This window comes from Salvelinus alpinus, chromosome 22 (assembly GCF_045679555.1).
Source record: "Salvelinus alpinus chromosome 22, SLU_Salpinus.1, whole genome shotgun sequence".
NCBI lineage: Eukaryota > Metazoa > Chordata > Actinopteri > Salmoniformes > Salmonidae > Salvelinus > Salvelinus alpinus.
In genome coordinates this window covers 2,818,549-2,835,933 of record NC_092107.1, presented here as the reverse complement: position 1 = coordinate 2,835,933, position 17,385 = coordinate 2,818,549, and the positions used below count along the sequence as shown (strand labels likewise).

The 17,385-nt window shown below is 41.6% G+C and overlaps 1 protein-coding gene across 2 annotated transcripts in view; it reads left to right on the top strand.

Annotated features, from left to right (window-relative positions):
• Positions 1-17,385, top strand: part of LOC139548773 (membrane-associated phosphatidylinositol transfer protein 3-like) — a 190,908-nt gene that overhangs the window by 13,461 nt on the left and 160,062 nt on the right. For both annotated transcript variants that reach the window (XM_071358600.1, XM_071358599.1), the window contains exon 2: positions 13,032-13,127. In XM_071358600.1, the coding sequence (XP_071214701.1) occupies positions 13,032-13,127 (96 nt within the window). The remainder of the gene's footprint in view (positions 1-13,031; positions 13,128-17,385) is intronic.

Genomic DNA, 17,385 nt, shown 5'->3' with positions numbered 1-17,385 from the left:
TTTTTTTCACTTTAGTTTATTTTGTAAATATTTTCTTAACTATTTTTCTTGAACTGCATTGTTGGTTAAGGGCTTGTAAGTAAGCATTTTCACAGTAAGGTACAACACCTGTTGTATTTGGCGCATGTGACAAATAAATTAGTATTTGATTTGAACTGTTCATCGGGAGCTTCATGAAATAGGTTTCCATGGCCGAGCCTAAGATCACCATGCGGAATGCCAAGCCTTGGCTGGACTGGTGTAAAGCTCGTGCCATTGGACTCTGGAGCAGTGAAAACACAGTTCCCTGGAATGATGAATCTGTTACGGCCGTCGTAAGAACTGGACCAAAGCGCAGCGTGGTGAGCGTACATATTCCTTTTTATTAGAAATGACGCCGACAAAAACAATAAACAATACAAAACAATCGTGAAGCTTAAGGGCTATGTGCCACAAATAAAGTTAACTTCCCATAAAGAAAGGAGGGAAAAGGGCTACCTAAGTACGGTTCCCAATCAGAGACAACGATAGACAGCTGTCCCTGATTGAGAACCATACCCGGCCAAAACATAGAAATACAAAATCATAGAAAAACAAAACATAGAATGCTCACCCCAAATCACACCCTGACCAAACCAAATAGAGACATAAAAAGGCTCTCTAAGGTTACGGCGTGACAGAATCACGCTTCACCATCTGGCAGTCCGAAGGACAAATCTGGGTTTGGCGGATGCCAGGAGAACGTTACCTGCCCCAACGCATAGTGCCAACTGTAGTTTGGTGGAGGAGTAATAATGCTCTGGGGCTGTTTTTTATGGTTTGGGCTAGGCCCCTTACTTCCAGTGAAGGGAAATCTTAACGCTACAGCATTAAATGACATTCTAGACGATTCTGTGTTTCCAACTTTGTGGCAACAGTTTGGTGAAGGCCCTTTCCTGTTTCAGAATGACAATGTCCCCATGCACAAAGCGGGGTCCATACAGAAATTGTTTGTCGAGATTGGTGTGGAAGAACTTAACTGGCCTGCACAGAGCCCTGACCTCAACCTCATCAAACACCTTTAGGATGAATTGGAATGCCGACTGTGAGCCAGGCCTAATCGCCCAACATCAGTCCCAGACCTCATTTATTCCCTTGTGGCTGAATGGAAGCAAGTTCCCGCAGCAATTTTTCAACATCTAGCGGAAAGCCTTCCCAGAAGAGTGGAGGCTGTTATAGCAGCAAAGGGGGGACCAACTCCATATTAATGCCCATGATTTTGGAATGAGATGTTCGACGAACAGGTTACCACATACTTTTGATTATGTAGTGTTGTTTTGGGGTAAAATTTCCTTTCATAGGCAAAATGTATTGCGTTTCAAAAGTGATATTGGATTGTGTTTGGTTGTCAAAGCAGCAAAATATCAACATTTAAAGGAGATTTATGTTCTGTTTGGATAGTTCCATCTCTGTTATGTGCCTTTTACTGAGGAGTGGCTTCCGTCTGGCCACTCTACCATAAAGGCCTGATTGGTGGAGTGCTGCAGAGATGGTTGTCCTTCTGGAAGGTTCTCCCATCTCCACCGAGGAACTCTGGAGCTCTTTCAGAGTGACTATCGAGTTCTTGGTCACCTCCCGGACCAAGGCCCTTCTCCCCCGATTGCTCAATTTGGCCAGGCAGCCAGCTATAGGAAGAGTATTGGTGGTTCAAAACTTATTCCGTTTAAGAATGATGGAGGCCACTGTGTTCTTGGGGACCTTCAATGCTGCAGACATTTTTTGGTACCCTTCCCCAGATCTGTGCCTCGCCACAATCCTGTCTCAGAGCTCTACGGACAACTCCTTCAACCTTATGGCTTGATTTTTGCTCTGACATGCACTGTCAACTGTCAACTGTTGTAATGTAACAAAATGTGGAAATAGTCAAGGAGTCTGAATACTTTCCGAATGCACTGTATGTAATGTGACTTAGTCTGGCTTTAATTCCAGTTTGTCTACAAATTAATAATTGATATGTTGCATTCACGTCTCCATCTCAATCAAAAGTTAATTAAGAGGACTAAATCAAATCAAACTTTAAATGCATTTAGTCCTATTCTTTAACTTAGATTTTTGGTTGAGATAGAGATGTGAATTCAACATATAAATTATAAATTTATAGACAAACTGGAATTAAAGCCAGACTGCCATTGGCACAGATGGAACTATCCAAGCAGAAGATGAATCTCTTTCAAATGTTGATATTTTGTTACATTCACAACCAAACACAATCCAATATCACTTTTGAAATACAATACATTTAGCCTATTAAAGGGAAATTCCACCCAAAAACTATATTTTGGTATTTGTTTCATTAGTCCATTGTTGATATAGTCCCAAAATGATTTGCATATCAGCAATCAAGTTTTCAAGATGTATAACTTTCAAAATACAGAAATACAGTCGATATTAACTGGAATTAAAGCCAGACTAAGTCATTGGCACAGATGGAACTATCCAAGAAGAAGATACATCTTCAAATGTTGATATTTGGTGTGATCAAGTATGGTCATATTTAATTTGCTCTGTGAAACACCCTTTGAAATGACTCTCATAGCAATAGTGAATATATTTATTTTTAAGTGGAGATCTCTCAACAACCATTCTCACGATAGCACATTGGTAATAGTCAGTGACAATTATCAAAGCTAAGCAGGGCTTGGTTAAAACCCTGGATGGGAGACTAAAGCGTAGCTGTGGATAGATCAGTTTTCCAGTAGGATGTGCTGCCCAGCCTATATATTTTTTTTCCTATATTGGAAATAACATTGAAGATCTGACGTTGTTTTAAAGGTACAAATTCAACATATTTTATACAAAGTTTGTCTATGTTGAAATTTGGTTACCATAATAACATTATGTTGTGGTTGAAATTTCACCCTCAAAACAACAGTTTACATCGTTGGCTTTTTTCAAATCCTATGTTTTTTCCACGTCACAATACGTTGACAAATTCATTGAATCAACGTTGATTGAACCAGTGTGTGCCCAGTGGGAAGGCCCTTATCCAACTGATTCATTTCTACCTAGATGAAAGTCAAAACATAGCCCTGCTTTTCAGCTTCATGTACCGGTAAATTGAACTGGTCACAGTTGAATTGTTTACATTTTCATTTGATTATTATGTCTGAATCTCAAAGGCTTTTGTCAGTCTGCAGACAAATAAGCACAGAGACACCAGACAGTCCTTGTCTTCTGTGATTCCTGTTCGTAATACGACTCAGTAAGACCATTTCACTGCTAAATAAAAGTTAAAGAGGCGAGATGGTGATTATCACAGAAATGACGGTTGAGCAAACAAGTAGCTTTTGTCCTCAGAACTCATTTGAGAAAGTAAGCAGTGCCATCAATAACCCAGACAAACACATTCCCTAGATAACATTGTTTTCTGCATTAATGGCTTCGGCTGACATCGTTACTGTAATTATCTGATAGTTTTGTTCCTTCATTTATTTTCAGGCATACTCAACATAATAAACTCTGCTTATTGATAAGATCCAAATTGAAAGCTGAAGAAGAATAATCAAGACCAATGATTGCAGTTGAATAAATTAATTTCGAAAGTAATTACGTAGTGTGGTTAATTCTGTATATCTTCTCTGGCAGCTTTGCTGTGTGATGGGCTGAATAATATTAGTGACATCCCTCTTTTCTTCTCAGTCCTCAAACATGTCTTCTGTTTCTCAAACAGCTACCAGCTGCCAACCTGACTGGCTGACAGTGGACTGAAACAAGGAAGAAAATGCAGCTTCATTATGCTCTTAAGTCCGGACTACGTTTGAAACTTAAGTAAATGAACATGAAATGACCCTGCACTGAGGTGCTTATGACAATCAACCACTAGGCAAGCTTTTGGTACTTTAATGAGCTGTATACTTCAAAGCAAGTTAGATGTTGTACGCTATTGCCGGTGCACCTCTTGAAGCTGATCAATTGATGTTATAATAATCTCTGTATTGTAGTCATCTTCATTCCTGGAGTTAGACTCATGTCCCCATTGAGTATGGACTATTTATTTATATACAGTGCATTCGGAAAGTATGCAGACCCCTTGACTTTTTCCACATTTTGTTACGTTACAGCCTTATTCTACAATTGATTCAGTTGTTTTTTCCCCTCATCAATCTACACACAATACCCCATTTGACAAAGCAAAAACAGGTTTTAAGACATTGTTGCACATTTATTTAAAAAAACTACTTAAATATCACATTTACATAAGTATTCAGACCCTTTACTCAGTACTTTGTTGAAGCACCTTTGGCAGTGATTACAGCCTCAAGTCTTCTTGGGTATGACACTATAAGCTTGGCACACCTGTATTTGGGAGTTTCTCCAAATTTTCTCTGCAGACCCTCTCAAGCTCTGTCAGGTTGGATGGGGAGCGTCGCTGAACAGCTATTTTCAGGTCTCTCCAGAGATGTTCGATCAGGTTCAAGTCCGGGTTCTGGCTGGGCCACTCAAGGACATTCAGAGACTTGTCCCGAAGCCACTCATGCGTTGTCTTGGCTGTATGCTTTGGTTCGTTGTCCTGTTGGAAGGTGAACCTTCGCCCCAGTCTGAGGTCCTGAGCGTTCTGGATCAGGTTTTCATTAAGGATCTATATCTGTACTTTGCGCCGATCATCTTTCCCCCGATCCTGGCTAGTCTCCCAGTCCCTGCCGCTGAAAATCATCCCTACAGCATGATGCTGCAACCACCATGCTTCACCGTAGGGATGGTGCCAGGTTTCCTCCAGACGTGACGCTTGGCATTCAGACCAGAGAATCTTGTTTCTCATGATCTGAGAGTCTTTAAATGCCTTTTGGCAAACGCCAAGAGGACTGTCATGTGCCTTTTACTGAGGAGTGGCTTCCGTCTGGCCACTCTACCATAAAGGCCTGATTGGAGGAGTGCTGCAGAGATGGTTGTCCTTCTGAAAGGTTCTCCCATCTCCACAGAGGAATTCTGGAGCTCTTTCAGAGTGACCATCGGGTTCTTGGTCACCTCCCTGACCAAGGCCCTTCTCCCCCGATTGTTCAGTTTGGCCGGGCAGCCAGCTTTAGGAAGAGTATTGGTGGTTCCAAACTTCTTCCATTTAAGAATGATGGAGGCCTCCGTGTTCTTGGGGACCTTCAATGCTGCAGACATTTTGGTACCCTTCCCCAGATCTGTGCCTCGACACAATCCTGTCTCAGAGCTCTACGGACAATTCCTTCAACCTCATGGCTTGATTTTTGCTTTGACATGCACTGTCAACTGTTGTAACTTAACAAAATGAGGAAATAGTCAAGTGGTCTGTATATGTAATGTGCAGCTGCTGTAACATGTAACTTCGATGAGGGGAGTGTCACGCCCTGACCTGAGATATCTATGTTTGCTTTATATTTTGGTTCGGTCAGGGTGTGACTAGGGTGGGTACGCTAGTTTTTGTATTGTCTAGGGGTTTTGTATGTATAGGGTGTTTGTAGGTCTAGGTGATTTGTATGTCTATGGTAGCCTGATATGGTTCCCAATCAGAGGCAGCTGTTTATCGTGGTCTCTGATTGGGGATCATATTTAGGTAGCCATTTTCCCTTTGGTGTTCGTGGGTTCTTGTTATTTGTTTAGTTGCCTGTCTGCACTATCCATATAGCTTCACGGTTCGTTTTGTTATTTTGTTCGTTTGTTCAGTGTTCATTCGTTAAAATAAATAAGTATGTACGCATACCACGCTGCGCCTTGGTCTCCTCCTTACAACGGCCGTAACATGGAGGCAGGGATACCCCCCCATCGCCTCCCTCTCTCTCTCTCGCTCTTTCTCGTACCTTAGCGGGAGAGCTCAGTCTCACAACCACTCATGTTTGCTACTTCAATCACTACGTTGTTGCCAGAAAAATTATAGATATGCCTGGCTGACTCTCTACCAACAAATTACAATGCCAAACAGTTTAAGTGTTACCTTTTTGATACGTTTTCACAATAATTGTTTCCATGTATTATTTATGTATCTTTTGCAACCTCATGTAAGCCCTCAAATAGCCCTATTGTCCATGGAATCTTTGAGCAATGAGACGTTTGTCATTTTCCAATAACTGACGGTTATCATCTAATGTTACAATCTTATGTCCCATCAGTGAAATCGTAGGTTTGGCCTCTATTCAGCAGTGCTGCCAAGTGCTCAACAGGCTGCAGCAGCATTGTGTTCCCTAAACTCTACTCAGGCGTGTGATAATGAATTCAGACCCTAACCTCAGTTATTTATTCAAGCATGCTAAATAGTGTTAATTAGAATTTAATGGCTGTTTGTCATGAGGAAGCACACAGGCACTGGGTTGTCGAGCACTGCCTGTATACCTAACTGGGAGCCTGAAGCTGGCTGGCTGGCTGGCTGGGGAGGGAGGGAGGGAGAGGGAGCGGGAGAGAGAGAGAGAGAGAGAAAGAGATAGAGCGAGAGAACACGAGAGAGATAGAGATAGAGAGAGAGAACAGCACTTTACAGTAGCAGCTCTTTGCCACAAACAACAGCTGGGATAGACATGGCTTTTTTAGTAACATTTTAGAGGAAGAGTTTTTATCATTCCCATGTTAGTCTCTCTCAAATATCTTCAATATGGACCACAGATGCTGGTGGTTACTTACCGATAAGGGAATATACTTTAGAGTATGTCTGTAATGCGTTTTTGGATTACTTCATCGCCTACATAAACTCACTAATGCCGCTCATTTCATTTAAAAACTACTTGAGCAATTTCTCCCCACTCTCACTCTTGATATGCGTCATCAGAGGAAAAAAGTCTATGTTGAAATCCTGGTCCTGTGCCATAGTCCTGTGCCATATTATACACTCACATTCCCTCCTCCCCCATTAGATGTGGCCATTAGGCGTCATGCTAAAGCAGGAGAGGAGGCCTGATAGCCTTCCTCCTCACTTAGCTCAGTGCAAGGTCTGTTGTCAGAGCTAAGCTATAGAGCAGACCCCTGTACCCTCTCTGCCCCTCACTGGGCTGTCATTTGTCAATGTAAAACTCACTACCACTGACCCTGCCTATGTCTGTAGTGAACCTCAGCACTGACTTATGTGCCCGTTGCTAGGTAGGGAGAAGTCCGGGCAGTATACTGTAGGTATTGAGTGAGATTTTATATCAAATGGCAGATTAAGCAGGTTACTATATAAAGATGTGCATTCTGCTGTCTCCCTGGAGCTGCAAAGCAAACTATTATCAAAACAAAATCATCTTGAGGGTGTGTGGGTATTCCATGTGGAAGGTGACAACTGAGCGATTTAGCACATTTGATGGAGAGATCACTCTCCTCCCCTGTTCCCCAGACCTCTCTTTTGCACAAATTTTCTTTGGCTGTGGAAATTGATTTTAATTGTGTGTTAAAATGGGATTTAATAAATTAGAAGATGTTAATGAGTATGTCCAATCCACAGAAGACCCGATGGCGCTACTCATTATTTACCTTTGCCCCCCTCCACCCTAGCCTGGTTGCAAGTCTGTCTCTGCTCTTTTGCCAACTCCTTATTGAATTGTCATGCGAATTGACAATTTCGCCCTCTACAAATCACTGTCCCATATCACAGAGTCAGAGCACATTCATACAAAATGTTCTGTATTCTACATATTACATCCTGTTTGTGTGGGATTCAATACATGTCCAGTGGACATGTGAACCAGACCCAAGTGCTCTTTCTACTCTGTGTTGAGAAGAAAAGAACATACCCAGCACACCAAAATTGGTTTTGTGAAAGTTCTGTCACACCCTGACCTTAGAGAGCTTTTTGTCTCTATTTTGGGTTTGGTCAGGGTGTGATTTGGGTGGACATTCTATGTTCTATTTTCTATGTTTTTGTATTTCTTTGTTTTGGCCGGGTATGGTTCTCAATCAGGGACAGCTGTCTATCGTTGTCTCTGATTGGGAACCATACTTAGGTAGCCCTTTTCCCTCCTTTCTGTGTGGGAAGTTAACTTTGTTTGTGGCACTAATGCCCTGTAAGCTTCACGGTTGTTTTTCGTTTGTTGTTTTGTTGGCGACATTTTGAAATAAAAAGGAAAATGTACGCTCACCACGCTGCACCTTGGTCTTCTTCCAGCAACGGCCGTGACAAGTCCCAGAACAATCGTTAGGCGCAGCAAATGTTCTCATACCATAAAAACTGTCCAGTTGTGCTGATGAGTATAGAATGTTGGTATAAAATATTTGCCTGATGTTGCAAAAACTTTCCTAGAATGCATTTAATGTGTTATTTAAAGGTTCCCAGAATATTTCTTTATGTTGTGGGAACAATCTGGTGAGAACACTGTTGGGACATCACAAAACATATTTTCACAAAAGCAAAAAATATTATTTTTAACCTAAACAAATATGCTATGAATGTCATAAAATCGGACTTATTTGGAAATTGTGGAACATTGTGCAAAATTGTGGAAATGTTCTATGCAACCTTTGTGAATATCAAAATGAGGAAAATGGTGACGGAGCTGCCTGAAGAGTCAGATCACAGTAAGGGTCCAGGACGGTGGAGAGACAGACAGAGAGAGAATGAGGGTGAGCAGATTTCCTGAAGAGAGCTGCATTTTATTATAAGGAGATTACTGTATGTTCCTGATTAAAAGGGATTTACAGTATATCTATGGGTTCTGAGTAGCCCAGATGCAGAGGGTCCGGACATTATCCTTCAGGGGTGCTGAGTTTCCCCCTAATGGCTCTAAGGGAATAGCATGTGAGGAGTTCTTGCTGGGCCAATTCTAGATTTTTGTACCACAGTATGATCAAGGCCAGGGTTTCTAACAACAGAAAAATGTACTGAGAACTCCCATGTACCATCCATACAAACATTGTTTTTTTTCTCACTTTTTGTAGTCTTTACTATGGTAAACTCCATTATAAAGAAGAGACTGTGAGTGTCAATCCCATTGAAACAATAACATAATACAAAGTGCATCTCCCAAAGCTCTTCACATATTAATGAGCTGTATTTATATGAATCTATCTTTATTTGTTTACAAATCTTCTCCAACTTCTTGTTTTACATCTGATTATAGGGACCAACAAAAGTCATACGGATATACTGAATATACAGTACCAGTCAAAAGTTTGGACACACCTAAGGTTTTTCTTTATTTTACTATTTTCTACATGGTGTAGTAATAGCGAAGACATCACAACTATGAAATAACACATGGAATCATGTAGTAACCAAAAAAGTGTTAAACAAATCAAAAATATATTTTATATTTGAGATTCTTCAAAGTAGCCACCCTTTGCCTTGATGACAGCTTTGCACACTCTTGCCATTCTCTCAACCACCTTCATGAGGTAGTCACCTGGAATGCATTTCAATTGACATGTGTGCCTTATTAAAAGTTAATTTGTGGAATTTCTTTCCTTCTTAATGTGGTTTGACCCAATCAGTTGGCAACATCAACTGTTCAGGTGGTATACAGGAGATAGCCCTATTTGGTAAAAGGCTAAGTCCATATTATGGCAAGAACAGCTCAAATAAGCAAAGAGAAACTACAGTCCATCATTACTTTAAGACATGAAGGTCAGTCAATCTGGAACATTTTCTTAATGTGCAGTCGCAAAAAACATCAAGTGCTGTGATGAAACTGGCACTCATGAGGACCGTCACAGGAAAGGAAGACCCAGAGTTACCTCTGCTGCAGAGGATAAGTTCATTAGAGTTACAAGCCTCAGAAATCGGCAATTAAGTACACCTCAGATTGTAGCCCAAATAAATGCTTCACAGAGTTCAAGTAACAGACACATCTCAACATCAACTGTTCAGAAGAGACTGCGTGAATCAGGCCTTCATGGTCAAATTGCTGAAAAGAAACCACTACTAAAGGACATCAATAAGAAGAAGAGACTTGCTTGGGCCAAGAATTACAAGCAATGGACATTAGACCGGTGGAAATCTGTCCCTTGGTCTGATGAGTACAAATTTGCGATTTTTGGTTCCAATTGCCGTGTGTTTGTGAGACGCAGAGTAGGTGAACAGATTATCTCCGCATGTGTGGTTCCCACCGTGAAATATGGAGGAGAAGGTGTAATTGTGTGTGGGTGGTTTACTGGTAACACTGTCAGTGAGTTATTTAGAATTCAAGGCACACTTAACCAGCATGGCTACCACAGCATTCTGCAGCGGACTATCATTTGTTTTTCAACAGGACATTGACGCAAAACACACCTCCATGCTGTGTAAGGGCTATTTGACCAAGAAGGAGAGTGATGGAGTGCTGCATCAGATGACCTGGCCTCCACAATCACCCGACCACAACCCAATTGAGATGGTTTGGGATGAGTTGGACCGCTGAGTGAAGGAAAAGCAGCCAACAAGTGCTCAGCATATGCGGGAACTCCTTCAAGACTGTTGGAAAAGCATTCCAGGTGAAGCTGGTTGAGAGAATGCCAAGATTGTGCAAAGCTGTCATCAAGGCAAAGGGTGGCTACTTTGAAGAATCTAAAATCTAAAATATATTTTTGATTTGTTTAACACTTAACACTTTTATTACATGATTCCATATGTGTTATTTTATAGTTTTGATGTCTTCACTATTGTTCTACAATGTAGAAAATAGTCAAAATAAAGAAAAACCCTTGAATGAGAAGGTGTGTCCAAACGCTTGATTGTGTAAATGAGGTATTGAATGTATAGAGTAATTAGATTTAAAGGACATCACTCAGAATACATTACAGAATAGTGTAAATATGTCAGGTGTTTGGTTAATGCCCCTATTTGCAGTCATTATCAATTAGTCATTAGGACATAGTTAGTATTTACATTTTCATCATCAGAGTGTCCCAAATGGCATCCTATTCTCTATATTGTGCACTACTTTTGACCAGGGACCATATGGCGTGTCTCCATACACTCGGCTGTAAACAAATGTAGTCCAATGAAGTGAACCAGGGTGAACCCCTGAGAACCCATTTTCAGTAAGTATTAGCTGTGACAAGCTCCAAACCCAACAATGCAGTAATTAATGTAGGACTAAAACTAACATAAGGTAGACCAAAAACACACAAGAAATAAAAATAAGAAATAAGAAGAACACGAGAAAGTAAGTAAGCATACTATATATATGGTCAGTCAGTTCTAGTAGCCTATTTACAATGTGCAGTGATACTGGAGTTATAGAGGTAGATACTGTATGTATAGAGGTAAGGTGACTAGGCATTAGGATATATGGAAAACAGAGTAGCAGCAGCGTATATGATGATTGTATGTGAGTGGGTGTGTGTAGAGTCAGTATAAATGTATGTGCATATTATGTGTGTGTGAGTAATTGATGAAGTGGGTGTTTGTGCGTGTGTGTTGGAGTATCAGTGTGAGTGTGTAGGGTCCTGTGAGTGTGCATAGAGACACTGCAAAAAGTAAATTCAAGGGTCCTGTTGTGAAAGGTGCTGGCCTAGCCCAGGCTGTGGTTGAGCATAGACTAACCTACCCCCCCCCCATTTTATGACTCTAATAGAGAACTCCAACAGTTGAGACACCCATCCCTCAATTTTTTATTTTATTTTTTATTTTACCGTTATTTTACCAGGTAAGTTGACTGAGAACACGTTCTCATTTGCAGCAACGACCTGGGGAATAGTTACAGGGGAGAGGAGGGGGATGAATGAGCCAATTGTAAACTGGGGATTATTAGGTGACCGTGATGGTTGAGGGCCAGATTGGGAATTTAGCCAGGACACCGGGGTTAACACCCCTACTCTTACGATAAGTGCCATGGGATCTTTAATGACCTCAGAGAGTCAGGACACCCGTTTAACGTCCCATCCAAAAGACAGCACCCTACACAGAGCAGTGTCCCCAATCACTGCCCTGGGGCATTGGGATCTTTGTTTAGACCAGAGGAAAGAGTGCCTCCTACTGGCCCTCCAACACCACTTCCAGCAGCACCTGGTCTCCCATCCAGGGACTGACCAGGACCAACCCTGCTTAGCTTCAGAAGCAAGCCAGCAGTGGTATGCAGGGTGGTATGCAATGAGATATTAACAGTGAAAACATTTGACCTGATGGAGTCCTGTAAGAAATGAAAAGCTCATTAATTCCTGTGTAGCGATGAGGAGAAGCGGGCCGTAGGAGAGAGAGAGAGAGAGACGGAGAGAGTGAAAACAGTGAGGGCAGAGAAGGTGCCATGGTAATGGAAGCCATGAACTCAGCGTTTCAACATCCAGTATGGTACTCTGCAAATGTCCTCTGGAAGTAGATAATATAGGGAGGGATGGAGGGATGAGGGGATGAAAAGAGCTGAGATCAAACATAAGCAGCCTGGTGTTGTTGTGGAGTAAAGGCTCTTAGATTCTCAGACACTGGCTCTCTGTGTGTAGGGACGGGAAAGCTCACATAACTCAATTAGGTGACATTTTTCTCTCCAATTGCAGTTCTCTGGAAGTTAGCGCAATGGAACGATTTACTTTGTCACTTTCACTTGTCATTGATCTTGTTTGAATTCAATAGTACTTAAAGGAAGAATCGTTGGTTGTCTGAAAGTCATTTCTAATGAACATTATTGACTTTATCTGGCATTACTTTATTAACACTGATCTTAGAAGAACAGAGCTTGAGGGATCTCTCTAAATACTCCCTCTTTCTAGTCCTGAAGAATGGGAATTTGAGGAACTCACTGGCATTCATACTTTTCACATGATATCTGTGTAATACTAAAGATTGATTCAATATCTCAGGTATTGGGTGTTGTTGAGTGTTGTTGAGGGACAGTAGCCTACCTAGATATGGAGCCACCCTCTCCATTGTTTTATGGTTCATAGAGAATATGAGCTGGCTAACCTCTGAATTCAATTGGTTTGCTTCAGAGCCTTATATTTCTTTATATGAGCCACATTCAATTCCTCAAAATAGGGTTCTGGTTTGCTTGATTTGTGCTCTGTAACACTGGAGGCCAATGGAGTCTCTCTGCCCAAGGCCCTACAAGCTAATGCAATTGTTCTGCTGCCGTTTATAGACAGACAATGCACTTGAAGCTGAAAGGAAAAACTTATAGATTCACATAATTCATTTGTTCTTCATTTGTATCTGTTTTTCTCTTTCTACCCCTCAGCCGCTTCCCGCCAGCACAGTGCCTCCCACTGGCGGATGCAGGACATTGCACAGGAGTCTGTTGACAGCTCAGATGAGGAGTTTTTCGATGCCAGAGGTTAGTTTCATTTTTTCATTTGATAACACCCGGAGAGCTTAGTTCAACTCTCTCTCTTTCCTGTCTTTCTTCCTCTCTCATCTTCCCCTTATCTCTCTTCCTTTGTGAGCACCCTGAAAAGTGCCTTATCCTATCACATGGGTCAGGTTGGGCTTACATGCCTGCCAGGCTGATATATTCTCAGGCTTCCTCACAGGTCTTTTGAACAGTGAAAGGGGAAATCATTTGAACTGTAATGCTAGAATCACACATCACCAGGGAATTTGCATGCAGCTTGGGATGTGGTCAGGGGAGCTATTTAACGTGGGTCAATGATTTCTGTTTTGATTGATTGGAGAGAAGTCTATCTCCAGGCTAAGAGAGAGGCTGATTGCTAATGCTAAACCCCCGGTGGGAAGATAGAGGCGAAGGAAGGTGTCTCAGTTGTATAACAGTAATGGTTGCTGATCACTGTTGAGTGGATTCCCTACAGGAACACCGTAGTAACAGGTGTGTTGTTGATCTTAACACCAGGCTTTCACACAGTAGGCGCATGGTGAAAATCATAGGTGGTCTGGAACTATTGTTCCTGTCTGGAATGGAGAGCATCTGTTGCATGTTGCTTGTATGCTCTGTCCTGGCAGCTTTGTCCAACCAAATGTCTTTGTCCTTGTTAACTAATTTCCCTCTAGATCAATACATCTCCAGTCCTTAGTTGTACCTATGTAGTGCACTATATAGGGAATATGGCATCATTTGGAACACCTCCATGGAACCTGAGGAAGATAAATCCTGTCCTGGATGCAACCCAAGACCCTCTATATACCTCTTGTGGAAACGCTAGGGACAAATGTAATCAGTGCTTATGCCGGGTTTATCATTTCTAAGCACAGAGGATATTTCTCCCGGTGAGGTCATCCTGACAGTCTCCATCTGCTGTGTCTGTAGTCTAAGAATAGCCCTGTGATTAAGCAGATAATCATCATTAGAGGTGGTAGTTAAAGTGTAAAATATGATAAGCGCTTAGGAAGGGAGAGGCTTTACAGGAAGGGAAATCCTCATGGAGCATAACACACACACACACACACACACACACACACACACACACACACACACACACACACACACACACACACACACACACACACACACACACACACACACACACACACACACACACACACACACACACACACACACACACACATACGGAACACCACGTCATCACATCAGTAGCATGGGCCTTTGACCGTATTTTAATATAACAGCCAGGGAAATGCGTCATCATGCATGCCTTGTTTATGATCAATCATGTATATGGTTGTATCTGTCGTTTAGGAATAGTGGTAGCATTATTCAGCAGGTTTCAGCAGGTTTGTTCCTATAAAGGATTCTATGTTCCCAGGGAGTATAGATAAGCTGTCACGCCCACTGGGGTAACTGAAAATGTTAATTACGCAGATTCTTTGCTTCAAGCGCTTTTCTTTTAGAGAGATGGATAAGGGAGATTACGTCAAACCAATTCTACAGTATCTTAACACATTGCATCCAAATGTATTATTAACTTGCCTAGTTAAAGGTAAACCCCCCCCCCCAAAAAAAACGTCACATTTCTGTCATCTTGTGTAACACAATGACCAAAATAGCAGCACATTATTCAGATAAACACTTCAGATTTATCTAGCCTCAACACAGTTCCACTTCTCCTGGTGTACACTGCACAGCTTGCCTCAGTGACAGACAACAGAGACCACACTCCTAGTGTCAAGGCTCAGAAGAAGACCCAGATGCAGACAGTTTCGAAGTAACAAAAGTTTATTACAAAAACAGGGGGGCAGGCAAACGACAGGTCAAGGACAGGCAGATGTCGGTAGTCCAGAGCAGAGTCCGAAAGGTACAGAACGGCAGGCAGGCTCAGGGTTAGGGCAGGCAGAATGGTCAAAAACCGGTAAAGCTGGAGACAGACAGGAGCCCGTCACCATCTTGGAGGGCGGTCCAAATGATTAGCCAAGCAAGGGAAGTTTGCAACGTAAGCCCTTCAGCCCTCGTTTTTAGTCAAGTTTGCGAGTGTACAATTATGTTCACTTCGGGGCCTGAAACTCCCCATAATTCAATTTGCGACGATTGTACATCCGCTAAGAAAAGTCAGCCTAAAATTAAAACATCAACGTCAATATATGGAGTCTGTCACGGCCGTCAAAGGAAGAAGTGGACCAAGGTGCAGGGTGGTGAGCGTACATTTTTCCTTTATTTAAAATGACGCCAACAAAACAATAAACCATATACAAAACGAACGTGAAGCTTAAGGGCTATGTGCCACTAACAAAAGTCAACTACCCACAACGAAAGGAGGAAAAAAGGGCTACCTAAGTATGGTTCCCAATCAGAGACAACGATAGACAGCTGTCCCTGATTGAGAACCATACCCGGCCAAAACATAGAAACACAAAATCATAGAAAACAAAACATAGAATGCCCACCCCAAATCACACCTTGACCAAACCAAATAGAGACATAAAAAGGCTCTCTAAGGTCAGGGCGTGACAGAGTCAACATACAAGCGTAAGTAAAAACGAATGTAAATTAAGTTAGAAATTGTGCTACTAATGCACGACGGCACAAACAGGTCTCGTAAAAGTAATGATGTTTTTGTTTGGTTAGCTTTTGGAAGTTGTAGAAATAAAATGTTTTCCTTCAGAAGTTCCAGCTAGGCAGGCTAACATTATTTAGCTATTTAATTTGCTAGCTATCATACAGTATGCTTATATTAATAATTATATATTTAATTTATGTAGACATGCAATCATAATTGACTATAGCGTATATACAAAGCACCCACAAGCTACCGGTGGCTGAAAACACAATCATCGCGGGATGAACGAGTGACGAATTTCTGGGCAAGGGTGGTCCATTTAAAAATCATTCCTTCCTCCCTTGCCCTGCAAGTGTATATTCGTGAGTCGTCATGATACGTCATCAGGAGTGTCCGCTTACAGTTTTTAAAAATCACTTTGGCACTAATTTCAGAACCTTGGTGTCATTTTTCACAACTCTAGACACAAAACTCACAACCGATGATCAAAATGCAAATTTTTCAGAATTCTAACACTTTTTCCAATTGCTTGGATACAATACACATAAAGCTAAGATCATTTGTTCATTGAACTAAAATCACCTGTTCAAAATGACACAACTTAACATCAAAGTATTACCATTTCAAAATGCAATTCACACATCACATCTGAGATGACTGTCTATTCATTTCATTACAATGATCTAACTATCAATTGATACAACTGCTCAAAATGATAAGTAACTGTTGCATTACTCTTAATGCATAGTTTTATGGAAACTGATGAACAATATTCCATGTTTAGATCATGAAAGTTTTAGGATAACGAGATCCATTGACACCAATTACTGTGGAACATGAACCAATTGGATTACATTATCTATGGATGTAATATTTCATCATCATTCTTTATCAGACACAGTTTCTATGGTCCCATGTACCACTTTTCCAGACCATGTTTTCAGATTTGACATTACGGTACACTCACCGGTCACTATATTAGGTACACCTATCTAGTACTGGATAGGACCATCTTTTGCCTCCACAACAGCCTTAATTATTCACGGTGTTGTACGTTAAGAGATGCCCTTCTGCACACCATTTGTGGCCTTTCTGTTAGCTTGGATGAGTCTGGACATTCTCCTCTGACCTCTCTCATTAACAAGCTGTTTTTGCCCACAGAACTGCTGAATGTGTTTTGTTTATCGCACCATTCTCTGTAAACTCTAGAGACTGTAGTGCGTAAAAATCCCAGGAGGGCAGCTGTTTCTGAGATGCTGGAACCACCATGTGTGGCATCAACAATCATACCACGGTCAAAGTTGCTTAGATTACGCATCTTGCCCGTTCTGATGTTTGGTCGCACAACAACTAAAGCTCTCTACTCTATATACCCTATATATTGAGTTACAGGCAGCCACATGATTCTCTGTTCGAAGGAGCAGGCTATTTGTGTTAACACGCAGGTGTACCTAATACAGTGGCCGGTGAGTGTATGTATGCAGGCCCTTATAATTGCTTTTCCAATACTGCCAGCTTGTTACTGATGATTGATTTCACATTGTTGTACATAGTGAGTACATAGTGAAATGAGTGGTATCCACCTACAACAACATAGCGATAACATGGAGCCGGCAGGTGATCCAGTCACAAGAGAGGTCAAGCAGTGGGAGGAGGAAGACGAGGAAGACGTGGTGGTCAAAGGAA